At 45.2% G+C, this 19,342-nt stretch overlaps 1 protein-coding gene across 1 annotated transcript in view; it reads left to right on the forward strand.

The window, feature by feature from the left end:
- Positions 1–4,071: 4,071 nt before the first annotated feature.
- The window catches only part of RPIA (ribose 5-phosphate isomerase A), a 32,174-nt gene continuing 16,903 nt past the window's right edge, over positions 4,072–19,342 (forward strand). Inside the window, exons 1-3 of the mRNA XM_080814630.1 lie at positions 4,072–4,399; positions 11,533–11,593; positions 13,201–13,256. Coding sequence (XP_080670756.1) covers positions 4,115–4,399; positions 11,533–11,593; positions 13,201–13,256 — 402 coding nt within the window. The 5' untranslated portion in view covers positions 4,072–4,114. The remainder of the gene's footprint in view (positions 4,400–11,532; positions 11,594–13,200; positions 13,257–19,342) is intronic.

Consider the following 19,342-nt stretch of genomic DNA (forward strand, 5'->3'; position numbering starts at 1 on the left):
TTCCTCTCCTGCTTCCACCCTGCCCATGTGGTGACACCACGCCCAGCAGCCTCTGCCGGAAGTCTTTCCTCTCTAAGCGCTAGTTGAACCTTGAATCAAGGAACTCAGCAAGGAAACAATTAGTGTAAAAGACGTCAGGATTTGATGCCTGTGATGTGCTTCATACTTAGCCAACAGCCTCAGAGTTACAGGAAAAACACTTAATGGAATTCGTTTGGTCTGTTGTTTTATCACTGTTTCTTAGCAAAATTATTTCTTAAACTCTCCAAACTGCTTATAAGCTAATAATGAGGGGAATTACTCTGTACCATGCCTGAGGTGGCACAGAGGTGACTGTGGGCAGTTGGAGGATGAGGGGAAGGAGGAGCCAAGGGCTGGTTCCCCTTATTCATTCATTCTGTAAATTTGGGCATCCATTAGTGAAGAAAGTTACGTTTTCTGCTTCTATTCTAGAAGGGGAAAATACGGGCAATAAACAAACAAACAAAAAACCAGATTACTTAACAGGATGATGTTTGAGCAGAATAGGATGATGTGATGGGCCTGAGGTGGGGACTGGGGGGCTGAGGATTGGGGCAGGGGTACTTTATTAAGTGATCAGGGAAGATGACTGAGCAGGCAGGGACCTAGATGAGGTGAGGAAGCCAGCTGTGAGGGTCCCTGGTTAAAAGGTGCAGTCTAGCCTTAGAAAGAGCCTCTCTGCCCTTTCTGGAGAACTAATTTATATACTAAAGTGGCAGAACAGATTGTTTTCTTCCTTTCTTGCCTCTTTCTTTTTTTTAATTTTTTATTTCTTTTCAGCGTAGCAGTATTCATTGTTTTTGCACCACACCCAGTGCTCCATGCAATCGTGCCTTCCCTAATACCCACCACCTGGTTCCCCCAACCTCCCACCCCTCGCCCCTTCAAAACCCTCATGTTGTTTTTCAGAGTCCATAGTCTCTCATGGTTCACCTCCCCTTCCAATTTCCCTCAACTCCCTTCTCCTCTCCATCTCCCCTTGTCCTCCATGTTATTTGTTATGCTCCACAAATAAGTGAAACCATATGATAATTGACTCTCTCTGCTTGACTTATTTCACTCAGCATAATCTCTTCCAGTCCCGTCCATGTTGATACAAAAGTTGGGTGTTCATCCTTTCTGATAGAGGCATAATACTCCATAGTGTATATGGACCACATCTTCCTTATCCATTCGTCCGTTGAAGTGCATCTTGGTTCTTTCCACAGTTTGGTGACCGTGGCCATTGCTGCTATAAACATTGGGGTACAGATGGCCCTTCTTTTCACTACATCTGTATCTTTGGGGTAAATACCCAGCAGTGCAATTGCAGGGTCCTAGGGAAGCTCTATTTTTAATTTCTTGAGGAATCTCCACACAGTTCTCCAAAGTGGCTACACCAACTTGCATTCCCACCAACAGTGTAAGAGGGTTCCCCTTTTTCCACATCCTCTCCAACACACGTTGTTTCGCCCTCCCTGGAGAGAGGTGCGGCTCTCTGTCTTGATTGGTGCACAGAGGAGACTCTAGGGGTAGGAACTGGGTTTTATTTTTAAAACAGAAGGTATAAGAAAAGAACACAAAAAGATGTATGTTATAATCGAGGCAAGGGTTCCTCACTTTAAGAAAAGTGAATAAGCAAGATCAGAAATTATAGAACATAAGCTGGAGGGATAATTGGCATTATAAATTATAAATTAATTGTTCTTGACACAGTTTATTTCAGGGTTTCCCTAAATGCCATTTCTCGCTAAAGTGTTGGAGAGCTTATTCTCGCCTCACAAGCTCGGGCCTAGACTTCTACAACAAGGAAGCGTCTTCGTGGTTTTCCAGCCCAGCTCCGATATTTACGTGTAAGGAAGCCCAGGCCCAGAGAGAAGTTCTAAATGTTCTCCTTAGGGCCCTCTGGCTCATGCTGTGCAGAAACCCAGCTCCCCACCATTCCACTTCTCAAGGCTGAGGACCCCATGACACCAGATTCTTCTAAAATTGGCTTCCTTTTCACTTCCTTTCTTTGTTTTGTTTTCTTTACTGAAATAATGAGCATTCTTCTCAGAAAGTTGGCAAATACGAAAATAGATCAAAAATGAAAACCCCAGGCACCTGGGTGGCTCAGTGGGTTAAAGCCTCTGCCTTCAGCTCAGGTCATGATCTCAGGGTCCTGGGATCAAGCCCTGTGTCAGGCTCTCTGCTCAGCAGGGAGCCTGCTTCTCCCTCTCTCTCTCTCTGCCTGCCTCTCTGCCTACTTGTGATCTCTCTCCCTGTCAAATAAATAAATAAAATATTTTTTTAAAAAATGAAAATCCTCTGCAATGGCGCTACCCAGGGATGCTCTCTGTCACCACGCTTACCTCCAGATTCTTTTTGGGGACATCCATGTTCCACCTACCTCCACGGGACCGTCTCCCATTTGATCCAGGGCCCTCCCACTCTTCGTCTGCGCGAAGCGGTTTTCCCTTGGGTCCGCAGTGAGCTCCTACATGCTAGAGCCATTAGTCTCCCTGCTGACTCCTCCTTCTTTTCACTACATCTGTATCTTTGGGGTAAATTTTCTTGCCTCTTTCTTGAAGTGAGACACAAGTCCATCCCTTCTTTGGGGCTGGGTACTTGGTAAATCAGACTTGCTCTGCTCAAGGCTTCACAGAGACAAATTCTTGGCATATATATACATACATACATATATATATGTATACATATATACGTATGTATACATATATATATGCCATTCTGAGCTAAGGAATGGGATAGGCAATTTATAGGCAATAAGGGAGCAGATGATGGGTAATTAGATGTTTGCTCTGCTATACAGATGTGTCAGATAAAATTTATCATTGAGTAACTCTTATTCTAGGAAAGACCCAATTTAGATACTTCTAGGCAGTTAAGGGGGGAGCAGTTTCTTTTTTCTCAGGGTCTGGATTGCTTTCAGGTCAAAACAGTCCACCTGACAAAGTGGCACATTTTGGAGACACCTATTCTGAATTCCTTCATTAGTCAGCAAGGATCACCAGGTCTCCGCAGACATACTTATATGTGGGGCCAGGCTCCATCGTGGGATGGTAAGCCATCCAAAACTGTCTGGTGCAGAACAACGTCTAAGGCTGGGAATTTAAAACTTTAGTCCTGGGCCTTCAGCTCTAATGATAAGATTTCAGCGTATAACAGCACTCCAACTGTCTTAGGTTTAATTTGCTTCATGCTTATGCACTATTTGCTTGCTAATCTAAGTCGTTAGATCTATAGCAGAACCAGCCTGCTTTCCTTTGCAGACCACCGACCTTGAAGAACGAAGGCCCAGAAGACAAGGCCTGACTACATTCTAAAACAGTTGTCACTGACGCCAGCAAGTCTGTTTATGGTCATGTCCACATACGACTAGCTGCCTGGGCATTGGCTTCTCTGCACACAGCCCCCTTTGCTTTTTCAATGCCTTCCCCTTTAAAACTCTGGCTTGGCCTGATCCCGGAAGATGGTCTTTGAGACATTAGTCTACCATCTTCCCAGGTTGCCAGCATCCTCAGTAAAGTAAAACTTTCTTTTCCCACCATGACTTGTCTCCCGAATGTTGCTTTTCCAGCGGGGAGCAGCTGAACTTGAGTTCAGAACCCGTTTTCTGTCCAATAACAAGCCCGCCAAACCGCATGTGCAGTTCGCTGGGGAGTGTCTACAGAAGTCATTCTCAAAAGGGGGCGACGTCTCCAGAAGAGCGACTGGCCTAAGTTCTCGTCCACGGCCATGTTCTTACTTCTGGGAAAAACGACAGGTTCAGCTCTACCATCCCCTTCCCGCTTGCGAGGGCAGACAGAAGTAACCATGGAACCCACCCAAGGGCACCGTAAACACCCCTGCTGGGCGTCACTACCAGGTTCGGTTCTTGGCTCATTCCTCACCGGTCTGCGCGCCCAAGCCCGTCGCGGGCTATTTGCGAGCAGTCGCTCAGTATTGTGGGACTGGTAGTCCCGGCTGGTGCGTGGGTTCCGGCTGTCAAAGCCGTAGAACTACACTTCCCAGCAAAGACCTCAGCAGCCGCGGGCGCGGGCAGTTTGCGTCAGCCACCAGACTTCCGGACAAGCCGGGGGCGGGACCGTGGCGGAGGCTGGAGCTTGGCGTCGGGATGCAGCGCCCCGGGCCCTTCAGCACCCTCTACGGGCGGGTCCTGGCCCCGCTGCCCGGGCGGGCCGGGGGCGCGGCCTCTGGCGGAGGCGGGAACAGCTGGGGAGTCCTGGGTTCCCACGTGCAGCCTCCCGGCCGCACGCAGTCCGGGACCCGCGCCGGCGTCAGCAGCACAGGTACCTACGGCGGGGAGGCCAGCAGCGCCTGCCCGGCCCCCTCCACGATGTCCAAGGCCGAGGAGGCCAAGAAACTAGCGGGCCGCGCGGCCGTGGAGAACCACGTGAGGGTGAGCAGCTCCGGGCGTGGGGCTCCCGTCGTCCTCGTGATGGGCTCCTGTTGCGTGTTCCGGGTACTGCCGGAGCCGGGGCGGGGGCTGCGTGAGCGGGAAGAGCGTGTACACTGTACCCGGGTTTAGATCCTCCCCTCTCCTTGCTTCTTAAAGGTCTTTTAGATGTGGGATCGATTGGGGTCGAGTTTCCTAAAAGTTGAGCTTTCTAAACACTCCTTGTTTGGCCGGGTGACAGTAGAGTAAAAGTAGAGTGTGGTGGTGTCGGAAGTGTTGAGTGGCGCTGGAAGGGACTTGGCTTGCGGCTTGTTAACAAGTGGAAAATGGTGAGTTCTGGGGCTGCCAAGAGATCTTCAGTTCTCTTTACTATGCTGGGACGCGGGTGGAGAGCTGGTTTGAAAATCGCTTTGAAATGTCATTCCAAGGAGCTTCTCAGCTGGGCGCGCGTCTGGTCCTGAGTATACTCGCTAGTAAAAGAGAGACAGCCAGGGAGGGTTTTAGTTAACTCTTGCCTTTGACAGGGCTGGGTGGATACTTGGATTCTGGAGGAAGCTGTTCTTTAGGGTTGGGGCGCAGAGATAAGGTTTAGCTGTTACCGGTGAGGTCGTGGCCCCAGTTGTTAAATGGCGGGTGTGGTGCTGTTTAGTGGAGTCTCTTAACCTGAGTGGATTTGCTGTCATCAGTCGAATTAATTAACATCAGTCAAGTTAATTATCGAGTTAATTACGGTACTTCCTCCGGGTCTAGTGCAGTATTTCTGATCTTTGGTGGAGTTTCCTTGACTTTGTTGGCCTTTTTTCTCTCTTTCCTATTTCTTCGAAAGTGGTTTCAGATTCCCTTTCTTCTCTCATGATAGTTCTTTACATTTGTTAATGTTTGGATGTATAGAGTACTTTGCTGCCATGGTGTTTGATCCTCAAATAGCTTGACTAAGCGGGAGGGCCTGGTGTGGTAACCTGTGGATCAGCATGTTCTATAGCAGGAATGGCCAAGGATCCTCCAGAACTCAAACTGAGTGACTCCTGTTCCAGTGCCCTTTCACCAGTTCCATAGCTGCTCTGTTCCAGTGTAGTTTGGTTTCAGGTCTGGTTAGCAGTGGAGTTTTCTGTGGGAATTCGCAGAGACAGTGCAGAATGTATAGTCTGATTCTACTTTTAGGATTCAGTGCCTGAGCTACAAAATTGGGACGGTAAGCTGAAATTTTAAAATGCCTGTATAAAGTGAATAATTAGTAGCTGAGTGAATAAAATCTGTACAATTAGAGAAGCCCCATATCTTAGTATTCCTATTAGCCTATTAATATTTGGTGGCATAAGTCTTTCTGACTTTTGTCTTAAGTATTTGCTTACCTAAAAGTCTTCAAGCCCGGGGTGCCTGGGTGGCTCAGTCGGTTAAGCATTTGCCTTAGGCTCAGGTCACGTGGGATCTCGCCCTGCATCAGGCTCCCTGCTGGGCAAGGAGTCTGCTTCTCCCTCTGCCTGCCACTCCCCTTGCTTTTGCTCCCTGTCTGTCAAATTTAAAAAAAAAAAATTCTTCAAGCCCCCACCTCAGGGTAGAGTTACAAAACATTGGATTCCAGCTACATCATTCTATGAAATTACCAGGCAGTCATGGGGAGATCTTCATCGGTCTTTTGGGGGCACCTCACCCCACTCGCAGTTGCACTTGCTTTCCCTACCAGACTTCTTCCTAAGATGCTAACATTACCTGAATTTTGTGTTTGCTCCTCTTAAACATTGGTTTATTCAGTTCATTCATTTACCAGATATTTGGGGGCCTAATATGTGTTAGGGAGTTAGTGTGGTGGTGAGAAATGTGGCCGCAGGGAGAGGGAAAAAATCAGGTCTGGATAACTCTGCAAGTGGAATAATTATTTCAAACCTATACATTTATTGAACAAAGTCATGTACCTAATTGTTAAGGCTTTGCTAGCTAACTTCCCTCTCCAGGGCGGTATCCTTTGCCCCATATAAGCCATGTTTTCGTCTAGCACTTTGTGTCTTGAAATTGTTTACTCACTTTTGTAAGTTTATTGAGATGGTCATGAGCAAGGTTTTCGTGGTTCCACCTTTGGAATGTTGTTAGACCTGACCCTTCCCTTTGACCTGTCACCTTTCCTAGTTGAGGCTCTCCGTGTGGGCAGAGGGTTACAGTTGCCTTTATCCTGTCCCTTCTGCCAAGTGATGCATTTTCATCTTTTGAAACTCTCATCTGTTCTTGTCACAGTGGCCCTCAGGTGCTAATGTCCACATAGAATATCTGAAGTATCTGTTGAAAGCCAGGTAGTGGGCCAGATGGAGAGGATACATAGATGAGAGGCTGTGATTCTCCTCCTAAAGCCCACATTATTCTGTCCTTCATGTACCAGAACATTGGAAGATATATACTGGCATATAGTTTGCATTTTAAGATCACTATACTCTACTTTAAATGTTCTTTCTTGTCCTCTGACCCTGCCAGTTAAAATCATATGTGTCTTTTAGGGTTTGGTTCAAAGACCCTTTTCTCCTTTCAGTTTTTCCTTAGCCTCCTAAGTTGGGGGAGATCTCTTTGATTTTGTAGCACTTCATACCTCTTAGGTGCTTTATGGTGTCTTTTGTTCTCGTCATTTATATGTTTATCTCTCCTATCCCCCTAAAGAGTAAAGTCCTAGTGGATAGTTAACCTTATCTTCACTCAGTCTTGGTCACAGTGGGGCCTGCCTGGTAAATGTTTGAGTTGTGTTTTGTGTGCACACAAATATGGTGGTTGTAAAGTTATTGGTAGCCCTTTGCTTAGGCTCCCTGTACTGTAGGGTTTTGAGTTGCCTAGCCTGTTAGTGTTCCATTGTAATGATCACTTCCACATCTGGATGGATGGAAAACTTGGCGAGTTTGCAGTGGAGTCCCTTGGGGAGCCACTCTGAACTCAGATCTGTTTCTGGGAGTAGAGCCATCCAGGATGGGTTACCGTGCAGGGCTGTGTTTTCCTGAAGGTCTGTAGCTCCCTTTGTTCTCTTTGGAGCCTACTTTTGTTTTTTGACTGGCTTAGCTTGAAGAAGTTGGTGCGTAGTGACTCCAGTTGGTCAGCCGAAGTATTTCCAAGTTAACCTACTCAACAGAGTGAGTGAAGTTCTGATGTTCCATGTGTGACATGTGATTTAGTGTTGCCCACCAGAAGGGGCCTGCTTCCCCAGCAGAGCTTGCTTGGCAGGGTCTGCTATTGGGGCACCTCGCAGGCAGCCTTTGGCTAGCTCTGATTTGCTTTGGCTAGGACACCTGATTCCTGGGTCTGTCGTTTGATCCCAAGGTAGAAGACTGTGTGGTTGAAGAGCTGTGGGCCTGGCAGTTCCCTGCAATTTCCTGGCCTCCTCCAGAAGTCAAGGGAAGAGCCTTGCATAGAGCTTGTCTGACTCACCAAAGTTCATCTGTGTGCCTCTTGCCTGCTGGAAGCATGAGAGTGACATGGGTGTGTAGTAATGAGGATTCTGGCAGTTAGCTTACCATATAGCTAGAGCTATGGGCTTCAGGTCATGTGTGAGAGTCAGGTTGAGCCTACCTAGCCATTAGTAGGTAATCTCATTACATGAAGATTTTTACATATTCAGATATTCAGCTATTTTGAACGTTTTGACATACCATTCACTTGTCTGGAAGGCCTTGCTGTTAAGGTTTTCCTATGTAGCTAAATGACTATTGGATGCATTGGCTGCTTGAGGGCATCGATTGACTGCAAGGTGGTATTCTGACCTAGAACACAGGCTGCTCTAGGGCCCCTTGGACTGTTTGGTGATGTGGGAACTATGAGCTAGTCAAAGTGATTTCCAAAGCTTTCACACACAGGCTGATGGGTGAAAGCCCTCTGTAGGTAGGGGAGGCCCAGCTAGAAGTGCGTTAGTTGCTGGAGTATTAGCATTTGATTTCTTTTTTGTAGCTCCCTCTGCTTGTTGGTCATTCTTTCTAATCTTTATAGTTTGAGATGTCATCTTACTTTGAGAAGGATGATACCAGATAGGGGCCTAGGGGGTGATAGTAGGTATTCCTGTGGCCTCTGTCCTGTGGGTAGTGAGGGGTGTTGGCTATAGTTCTCTGTTTGTCCTGAGTTGCCCCCAGGATTTTTCTTCCTCCTACAAAATATTAAAAAACAAAATTCAACTGAGTAAATTTTAAAGATCTGTTGGCAATGATACATGAATCAAGCAGCATCCAGCCTAGCACACAGAAAGGAGCTTCAAAGGGCGGTGCAAAATGAAAGACTCTTATAGCCAGAATGGGCAGGAACTAAGAAGTTGTACTAGGCATAAGAGCAGGTTGGTTATTACAAGGTCACTTCCCTTGTAGGGGATGACAGGGGTCTCTCAGGCACTTCACCTGGCTAGTGTTGATCAGACAATTCCTGATTGACTGGCTTAAGATTCCATTTTTTGGGGGAGCCAAAGCTGTAATTAAGTCAAGTCTTGGTTTGGTGACCTGAGACTGAACATAAGTAACTCCATCTGGGGCTTTTTGTTTTGTTTTTTAAACACTTCCTGCTTCATATCAGGCAAAAGATTTGGCTTACCTACAATGTGTAGTTTAAGTTGGCTTTACAAAAATGATCTGTAGGTGAGTACTAAAAGATTCCTCGCCAACCCCAGGGACAGTCAGAAAGGAAAAACCCCACAAAAAACACGGAGCCTGGGTACAGCCTAAGAGTGAAAGCAGAGTTTTCTAGCTTCAGTGACTTTTTATCTAAGCTTAATATCTAGAATGCAGAGGACTGGCTACAGGCACCTTCAGGCTGGTAGCATCACAGGGAAACCTCTGGGGAGACATCAAGCCCACCATCTACAGCCTCCCTGAATTCAGCAGAAGGGGGAGAGCCTGAAGTAGCCTTGAAAGTTACCTTTTCTTTAGGGTGATGTAGGCCGGCCAGGTCCAAGGAACCAGAGGGGGTCGCACAGGACCAGGCACGAGGGCCCTTGGCTTCACACAGGATCGAAATCAAACTCGAGCTGGTAGGAAGTGAGAGCAGAGTTTTTTGAGTAGTGTGAGTGATAGAGTATAGCAGATGGAGTGTCTGGAGACTCAGGAAGGAGAGGAGAGTCTTGTCTTTGCTTGTGGGCTGGGGTTTTAAATTGAGGACAGTGGCCTGGTGTGTGTGCCTCTCAGGTATCCAGGAACTGGTCAAAACAAGGTTGAATGCTCAGGGGTGGGGGTAAGTCACTTAGGCCTTAGAGCCAGGGGCATTGGCATCAAGGAGTCTGGAGTTAGTGGTCTTGGAAAATAGTTCGGGAATGACCCCACCTAGTCCTTCCTTAGATGTTATCTGTTGTGCTGCGAGAACTGTAAAGATATCATTAACTCCTTAACCTTTACAAGAAGGTCATACTTAATCGTTCCGTAGGGTATGTTTAGGGTGGGGCTGCAGGTCCTAGTAAGAATAGATGCAGGAAAAGGGCAAAAAAGCAATTTTCTTTTCATGGGGTCTCTTCAGTTTCCCTGTCTCGAGGGGGATGGTAGAGGTTTTGAAATACCAAACCACATCAACATCTGACCATTTGATGACAGGCTGTCCCTGTTTTGCACAAGCCTGCCTCACAATATGGGAAGAGGGTGAGGCTTAGTTAGAATTCTGAGAAAGAGTCTTATCTGCAGTAGGGACAAGGTGTAGGAGATAGAGTACTTGTGAGTAAAAAGGACAGGAACCAGGCCTCACACTACTGAGCCTGCCATTTTAAGAAAGGGGGAAAAGTCCCTAAGGGCCGACTAAGGACCCAGCCGAGGTCAGTTAGACCACAAACAGCAGAATGGGGGTGAGGGTGCTGCATTAGGAACTAATGTGGAGCTCACTCAGTTCCTAAGCAACTTCCTGCCAGTCTAAGGCAAAAGAGCTAGAAACCAAAGGAGCAGCTACCATTTATTCAGCACCTTCCGAGAAGATTTATAAATGATAATTTCAGTCAGATCTCAACGACAGCCCCTTGTGACCTTAAGGCCAATTATCCCCACTTTAAAGATTTTATTTATTAGAGAGAGAGAGAGAGAGAGAGAACGCGCGCGCATGTGTGTGCGCCCGAGCTGGGGGTAAGGGAGTGGGGAGGGGAGGAAAGGGAAAGGGGAAGAAGGAGAAGGAGAAGGAGGAGCGGACTCCCTGCTGAGCAGGACCCTTCGATCCTGACCTGAGGTGAAGGCAGCCATAACTACCGAGCCACCCAGGCGCCCCTTGTAGAACACTCTTAGCAATGCAAATAACGTCTGTCCATAGAAATGCACATTAATTGTTTTATGAGATTTAACTGATTATTGCCCTTAAGATCTGAACATTTCTTGACTGCATATGAATTTACGGTTCTTGGGTTGTTCCTGTGGACACGTTGTAACAGTATTGTGATTTTACTTTTTTTTTTTAAAACTCCTCATTTAACAGTATCATTTGCCCCCCCTACAGGACCTCACTTATAGTTCATGTCAAATTTCTTAGAGTTCCAGCAACTGGTTAACGACTCATTTGGCAAGGGAAGGCCCATAGTGAGATTTTCTTTTGTTATAAACAAGACAACAGGCCCCAAATTGAGTAACTTGTGTTAAGCTCATGTCACCAAAAAGGAGACTTAATTACTGTTTCAACTCTCCCAGAAATGGAATGTTAAATTAGTCAGTCAGGAATGGTCTGATCGGCAGTAGTTAGGTAATCTGCCTCAGAGACCGCTGCCATCCCCTAAAGAAAAGGAACCTGGCAATAACCAGTCTGCCTTTTTGCCTGCTAGGACTTCCTTGTTCACACTTCCTCTGGCTCTAAAAGTCTTTCCTTTCATATAGTTCCTTAGAGCTCCTTTCTGTCTGCTAGATTAGATGCTGCCTGACTTGCTCAAATAAACTCTTAAAATTATTAATATGCCTCAGTTTATCTTTGTAACAGGAGGAAGTGGTGATGTTAGGGTCAGACATGAAGGGAGGAGGGTGCTGCTGATAAATGGCCATGGGCACTAGGATAAAGTACAGCTCTGATGGGGTTCTGTTCAGGGCTGACGTGTCTATAAAATGGGCACAGTCCCTGCCTTGCACTCATGTTGGTGAATTGATCTAGAGAGTGGGCTAAAGAGGGAGTAAAATACGATATTAATGAGTTTTGTCCTCCCCTTTTCTTTTTTTCTTTTTTTTTTTTTTTTGCAGAATAACCAAGTGCTAGGAATTGGAAGTGGCTCTACGATTGTTCATGCTGTGCAGCGAATAGGTATTTATGTTCTTGGGCTGGCTCCTGGATGCTCTGTGTGGGGTGGGGGGGGGGGGATGGAGAGGAGGGGGAAGGGGTGGGGCACAGGTTTGTCACCTGCCCAACTCTGCTCTTCTCTGAGAGGTGTTTTTGGGCCTCTTCAAACAACTCTGGGGGATGGCTGGCTTTGTTTACTCTGCTCATCTTGAGGGTAGGAGCTGATTTAAGATGAGGTCTCAGCAGAATTTTAGTTATCATCAGTGGTCCTGTGTGTGGCTCCAGGGGCCCTGGGTTCTTCAGCAATCTCAGACAGATATGCTGAGCTCAGAGCAGACTTGCCCTGTCCATGACCCTGGAGTGGATTTGAGGCCCCTGAAGTTGGTGGCTGGTTCCTGCAGGTGCAGACTTTCTTCTGATTAGGGTGTCTCCAGCTTAGGAAAGGCATAGGAATTATCAGCCCCTGTGGCTGTTCAACAGGTTTTACTGCCCTACTTTTGTTTGTTAAAACAAAGCTCAGAGGAGAGGCTTGCCTGACTGCTTATTGCTTCTAGGTGCCAAGGGGCAGTGCTCAGGAGACAAAGTCCAGGAACACTATCTCTTTAAAAGAGTGGTTGTGGTGCTGGCCTGAGGGTTTCTGGAATCCTTCTCTTTGGCTTAACCCAGGCTTTAGTATTACATACCTTTCTCCCTTAGCATTGAGTGTGTGGAGGATTTTAGGGTACAGGGATTACCGTGGGGTTCAGAATAGTGCCTTTTGAACCTCCCATGTGCAGACCCAATGATTTAAAAGACTTAAAATTTTAATAAGATAGTTATTTCCTTAAGACTTTTTTTCCCTCCAGAAAGGTACAAATCCAAAATGAGTAAGTAAACCTTCTTTAACCACCCTCTGGGGCCTACAAATGATATTTTTTTTACTAAATACAAAAGTAAAGTTCTATTTTTTCTGTGAAAGGCAGTATAAGGAAGTAGTTTTAAGACTGGAGCTAGACAGGGTGGGATCATAGCTCACTCTGCCCCTGTTAGCGATACAACTACATGGTGATTTTAACCTGCCTGTGCCTCAGTTTTCTCATCTGTAAAATGGGAATAATAATCGCACCTCACCTTTTAATTCTAATTGTTACAATTAAAACAATTCGCATGTACAGAGGTCTTTGAACACTGCCAGGCACGTAATAGTAGCAGACACGTGACATTGCTCTTTTTGTAGTTAGTGTTTACTCCTTGAGCTTTCTAGTATCCCTGTCTGTGATGTATGTTCATGAGCTTTTTTTTTTTTTTTTTTTTTAGATTTTATTTATTTATTTGACAGAGATCACAAGCAGGCAGAAAGGCAGGCAGAGAGAGAGGAAGGGAAGCAGGCTCCCTGCTGAACAGAGAGCCCGATGCGGGACTTGATCCCAGGACCCTGAGATCATGACCTGAGCCGAAGGCAGAGGCTTAACCCACTGAGCCACTCATGCGCCCCCGTTCATGAGTGTTTTCACAGAGGTTGGGGACACAGAATGGAAGGCAGCTGTCAGCAGGGGATAGCCTTTCCTTTCCTGTTGGATTTGAGCAAATGTGCGTGCCACAAGAAAGTGAGGAGAGTGGAAAAACCACCAACACAGCTTTTGTCTCCACAGCTGAAAGAGTGAAACAAGAGAATCTGAACCTTGTCTGCATCCCCACGTCCTTCCAGGTATGTCCTGATTTCCATTCTGCATCTTGGCACTTGCTGCGGAATCTCCTGGGTCTCTGAGGACGAGGTGTGGCTTTGGGTTGTGCACCAGCGTTGCTCTAGGTGAGAGAGCCAGGAGCAGCAGAGCAGTTTATTTACGGAGGATTGCCCCTCAGAAGTGTGGCTTTAGATGCATTCATTTATTCCCTCAGTGACTATTCAGTGTATTCTGTTAGGCGCAGTGTAGTGTATGGGGAGTTTTAACTCTTAGCTGGTTAGACATTGCTCCAGTATCTGGAAATACATACTTTTCTTGCTACTTAAATATTCTTTTCAACTTGGTATATATAATTGAAGTTGAAAAATTCTTTTCAACTTGGTATATATAATTCTCCACTGAATGGATGAATGGAAGATGGTTGTTTGCTTAGTTTTTACCTCCTTACTCTCCCAGTTCACATGCAGCCTTCTCTCCCCATGTTCCATACAGTTAAATTTTGCGGAGGCGTTACTCAGTGCGTACTGAATTGCGATCAGCTATACTCTGGCCCAGCCTATAGTGTGCTGTGATTACGCTTTCTTACCTGCCTATTACTTCTGTTTCCTGAAAGTTCAGTAAATGTTGCCTTTGTTTTTTATTTTCATTTGCTTGGTTGTCTGTGTACTCCTTACTAATCCAACCCCAGACTCTACCCAGATGGGAAATCTCACTTCCTTTTGATTCTTCTTTCTGGGTATTCCATGCCACCTTTTTCATCTTGGCCAAGTCTGTCTGGGTTGTTGGGGTTTAGAATGCTGTGGCAGGTGCACTTGGCTGTTGTCTTGGGGTCTCCCTTTGCTGTCAGGAACCTTCCTTCTCTTCTCTTTAGGGTTGTCCTGTTTCTTGGTCCTGTTTTTCCTCACCCCCACTCCCTTTTGTTTTGTTTCCTTCAGTTTTGGTGAAACACATCCCTTAGGTAGCTATCCAAGTGCCTGGGATACAAATTTGTGGACACTTTGGATGTCTCAAAATGTCTTTATTCTAGCCTTTTTTTAAGTTGGCTCTTTGACTTAGAGAATTATATGTAAAATCATTTCTGCGGAATTTTGAAGGCATTTCTCTATTGTCTGTGTTGTCTTCTAATTTTCACTTTGCTGTTGAGGAGCTTGATGCCATTCTGATTCTTGATCTTTTGTATGAAACCTATTTTTAAAATTTTATTTATTTGTTTTTAAAGCCCTAATATGGGGCTTCAACTCAGCAACCCCAAGGTCAAGACCTGAGCTGAGATTGAGTGGGAGAGACACTTAACTGACTGAGCCATCCAGGCGCCCCTAAAACCTGTTTTTTTCCCCTCTGTGAACCTTTATACCTTTATATTATATTTCCTTCATATCCAGTGTTCTGAAATTTCATCATGCTATGTCTTATGTGAGTTTGTTTTCGTCCACTCTTCTGGGCACTTTCTGGGACATTTCATCCTGCAAACTCACACTCTTTGATTTGGGGGAGTTTTTTCCATTATTCCTTTAATTTTCTTGCCCTTGTTTTCTCTGGCCTTTCTTTTTAGGATGCTGGTTGCATACTTGGTGTTTGTGGCTTGTTTTGTCCTATTATCTTCTTAGCTTTGTCTTTTCTAATCCTTCTCTTGAGCTTGCTTTACTCTCATGTTTAATTTCAAATAAGGTCTTTTTGTTTTCTGAGACTTTGTTTGTTTGTTCTTGTCTAATGGGTTCAACTTTTTGATTTCTTCCCTTATCTCCGTGAAGTTGTTAATGATAATTTTGTTTTTGTTTTAAGATTTTTTTTCCTTAAATATGTTTCCTCAAAGGTTTTTTTTTTTTTTTTACAATTTGTTGGAATTATAATTTACATACAGTAAAATTGACTCTTTTTTGCATGTAATTCATAGTTTTGACAAACCAACCAACACAGTCAGATATTGTTCGATTGCTTTGGTCATCTCTTATTCTGGCCTGCCTTTGCTCTCTGCTCATTTTGAAAACTGGTAGGCTAAAAAGCTGATTGGAAACTAGCTCATAGGATGAAGATGGTCTTTGCTTTAGGCTTGTCTACCAAGCCCTCTTATTGGGGAACTTCTGATGTCAGATTATTTGTCTGTCTTCTGGCTGCTCGGATTTCTCAGAGAAGTCTGGCAGTGTCCCTTTGGGAGGGGTATATAGGACTGCCTGTGTCCTGGGATCCAAGTAAGCGAAAAGGTCTAGAAGACATTTGTCATGCTGGATCTGAGTTTTCAGTGAAATACCTGTAAGTGTTGGGAAAGAAGTGTCCATAACATTTTGCAATATCTCTTTGGCTCTGGGCTTGATTGTGACTTGTTTTACCAATGGGATGTGACCAGATGGAATGCCAGCAGAGAATTGAAAAGTGCTTTTGCGGTGGGGTTGGCCCATCTTGCTGCTGAAACCATTACTCCACCGTGTAAACACTCCCAGGCTGCTGTCCTGGAGGATGAGAGGTGGAGCAGCTCCAGGCAGTTGAGGCAAGTCATCCTCTACTTGTCAGCCCACTCCAGAGATTTCCCAGTCAGTCCATAGAATCATGACAATTAATACATAGTCGCTCTCCTTTTTTAAAAAAGTAATTAAAAATTACTTTTAAAAATTCCAGTGTAGTTAACATACAGTTTTATATTACTTTCAGGTATACGATATAGTGATTCATGAATTTTCTGTATTATTTAGTGCTCATCACTATAAGTGTACTATTAATCCCCTACCTATTTTACCTATCCCTGCCTCCCATCTCCCCTCTGATAACTGCCAGTTTGTTCTCTATAGTTAAGAATCTGTTTTCTGGTCTTTTTTTTCTCTTTGTTTTGTTTCTTAAATTCCCCATATGAGTGAAATCATATGGTATTTGTTTTTCTCTGACTGACTTCTTTCACTTAGCATCATACCCTCTAGATCCACCCATGTTTCTGCAAATGGGAAGATTTCATTCTTTTTTATGGCTGAATAATATTCGTATGTGTGTGTGTGTGTGTGTGTGTGCACGCCTGCATGCGTGCACACACACATACACCCCCCACATCATCTTTATCCATTCATCTGTTGATGACACTTGGGCTGCTTCTGTAAGTTGGCTGTTGTAAATAATGCTGCACTAAACGTATGGGCGCATATATCTTTTCAAATTAATGTTTTCATATTCTTTGGGTCAATATCCATTAGTGGAATTACTGGATCATACGGTAGTTCTATTTTTAATTTTTTGAGGAACCTCCGTACAGTTTTCCTCAGTGGCTGCACCAGTTTGCATTCCCACCAACAGTGCACGAGGTTCCTTTTCCTCCACATCCTCACCAATACTTTGTGTTTTTTGTGTTTTTGATTTTAGCCATTCTGACAGGTGTAGGGTGATATCTCATTGTAGTTTTGATTTGCATTTGTCTGATGATGAGTGATGGTAGGCCTCTTTTCTTGTGTCTGTTGGCTGTCTGAATGCCTATTCGGTATGCACTCTTGGAAGCCTCCGAGTTTGGGAGCGGCTGCTGTGCGGCGAGAGCTCGCTGCTGGGGTGCCAGTCTTCAGCTGTGCCTGTAGCCTGTCCTGAGCCCTGCTGTTGGACCTTCTCCAGAGAATCAGTGTGTTGCTTTGGGAATAGTGGAGAAAGATGGAGAGCAGGTTCCTCAGTGCCCTTTCAACCAGTGTGCCCTCCTTTACTTGCACCGTCGTGTCTGCTTCCTGAAGTTCCCAGTGCCACGTGGCCCTGAATCTTTCAGGAGCTTCTTTCTGTGCTTCTTTATTTGGTGTCTTCTTAGCTTCCTGCAGTATTGCCTTTGGATTTGTCTCTCTCATTTTGCCAGTTACCATTGTTCATTGGTGGTCCACTTTTAAAAGTTTGCTGTAATTTTCTCCTCTTTTTGTTTATGTGTTTTGGAAAATTTCCTTTAGTATGGTTTTAGGTTTTGGGAAAGAGCTGAGCCAAAGACAGGTATTCACATTGCTATTTTTAATTCTGTGTTTTTAAAATAACATCCTCCTAACCCACCTGCATATTATGGTGGTAAGTGAAAGCAATGTACCCAGACTGGAAAGTGCTGGCCAGTTCAGTAGCTTGAGTGGAGGAGTCATTCACAGTTGAAAGGGCTTTTGAAAATTCACTTGTTCAGAGTTACTGTTTTGTTGTGTGTTTTTTCCCACATACCCAAACTTATTTTGTGTTAAATTTAGCCAGATGCAAGCTCCTGAAATGATTGAAGAAGTCAAAATATTTGAGGCTCTACCTTTTAGACAAGTAAGCCTTATAGGGATTTAAAGGATTTTTTTGGTAGATTTTTCCTTTAAAGTTAAAAGTTTTTGAAAAAGGACAGTTAAAAAAAACATATTTAAAAGCCAGATCTGGTCTGGTCTAAAAGCCACACACAGTGTTTATTTTTCACGGTCAGCCTGCATCGTACCTCAGTTAGGCGATAGAAGGGAAAAGACAAGCTTTCGGGTTTTATTGTGAAATGTATGAATAACAGGACTGCTGGTCTGTCACATGCTGCTGTCCTTAGTCACCAGAGGCTTCTGGGGGACCAGTCGTGGGATTGCACTGACAAGGCACTGGTTCCTGTCTCTTTTCCAAGAGCATAAGCTAGTCATTAGCTTTACTGCTCCCTGCACTTTCAAGAGCTGGGAGAGGCAGACAGGGGTGTTTGCTCTGTACCCTCAAGAGACCTCTAACCTTGTGAGCTCAAGAGTGTCTGGTATCCAGCAGATGGTAATCTTAGTTAAGCACCTGTGGCTGCGTTTGTGCTCACTGAGCTGGTGTTGGCTTGATACCCCCACAATTGGGCTGTTGTGTTGAAGTTAGCATATTGGTTTCCTAGCACTGCCATAACAAGGTACCACAGACTGATTGTGGCTTAAAAACCAGAAATTTACTGTCTCTCAGTTCTGAAGGCCAGCATCCGAGATCAAGGAGTCTGAGCTCAAGTGCAAGACGAAGGGCACTCTGTGGTGTGCCTTTCTCTTGGCTTCTGGTGGTTTCCTGGCTGTCTTTGGCATTGCTTGACTTGTAGGTGCCTCTTCCTTATCCTTCCCTTCATGTCCACACGGCCTTCTTCCTGTGTTCGTCTGTCTGATCCAGATTTCTCCTTCTCCAGACACCGGTCATACTGGATTAGGGCTCAGCCCAATTACTTTGTTTTAACTTGATTACATCTGTGAAGAACCTGTCTCCAAATAAGGTCATATTCTGAAGTACTGGGAGTTAGGACTCCAACCTGTTTTGTTTTGTTTTTTTGAACACAGTTCAACCCATAACAGGAAGAATGAAGCTTGTGCCGTTTGTGACTCTGGCTCCTGTGTGTGTGCAGGGCCACTCACAGGGGTCCTGTGGGGAGCCTGGTTAAAGGTTAAAGAGTCCTACCCTGATAGATTTTTGAGGTCAATGTCAGGGTTCTTCACATTGTGGGTGAGAATGCAGACTGTTTAAAGCAAGGGCAGATCCTGTCCTTGTGGGTTTTTTTTTTTTTTTTTTTTAAGATTTATTCATTTGAAACAGAGCAAGCATGAGTGGGGGGAGGGGCAGAGGGAGAAGCAGACCCCATCCCTCCTGTGCATGCATTGCCCCTCTACCCCCCACCCTGTTAGCTGAGCTGGGAGTCTGATATGGGACTCAGTCCCAGGACCTGGAGATTATGACCTGAGCCAAAGGCAGATGCTCAGCCATCTGAGCCACCCAGGCTCCCCATGTCCTTGTGGTAGTGCTTATTGTCTGGGAAGATGAGAGCCCCAGGGCTTGCAGAAGTTGGTGCAGGGCCTCCCAGCTATATAACATAGACAGGACTTACCTACCGGGCTCTTTTCATGTGCCAGGCTTTGGACGGGAAATGGGATGGGTTGGCTCCTGGTGCTGGTGAGGAGGCAGAATTCAGTTGGATGTAGTGATCATTGAGGGTATACTGACTGTTACAGGGATATGAGGGTCCTGTGCATGGCACGTGTTATTCATCATCCCCAGTGTCCAGTGCGGTATCTGGCTCTTAGGCACTCTGTGTGTGTTTGTGGGATGAATTAATGCATTATGGATTATGCATAATACATAATCAATTAAGAATTAATGTAAATAATTAATTAATGTAAATAAGACACACACTTATATGTGTCTTATTTAA

The sequence above is a fragment of the Martes martes genome (genome assembly GCF_963455335.1).
Source record: "Martes martes genome assembly, chromosome: 9".
NCBI lineage: Eukaryota > Metazoa > Chordata > Mammalia > Carnivora > Mustelidae > Martes > Martes martes.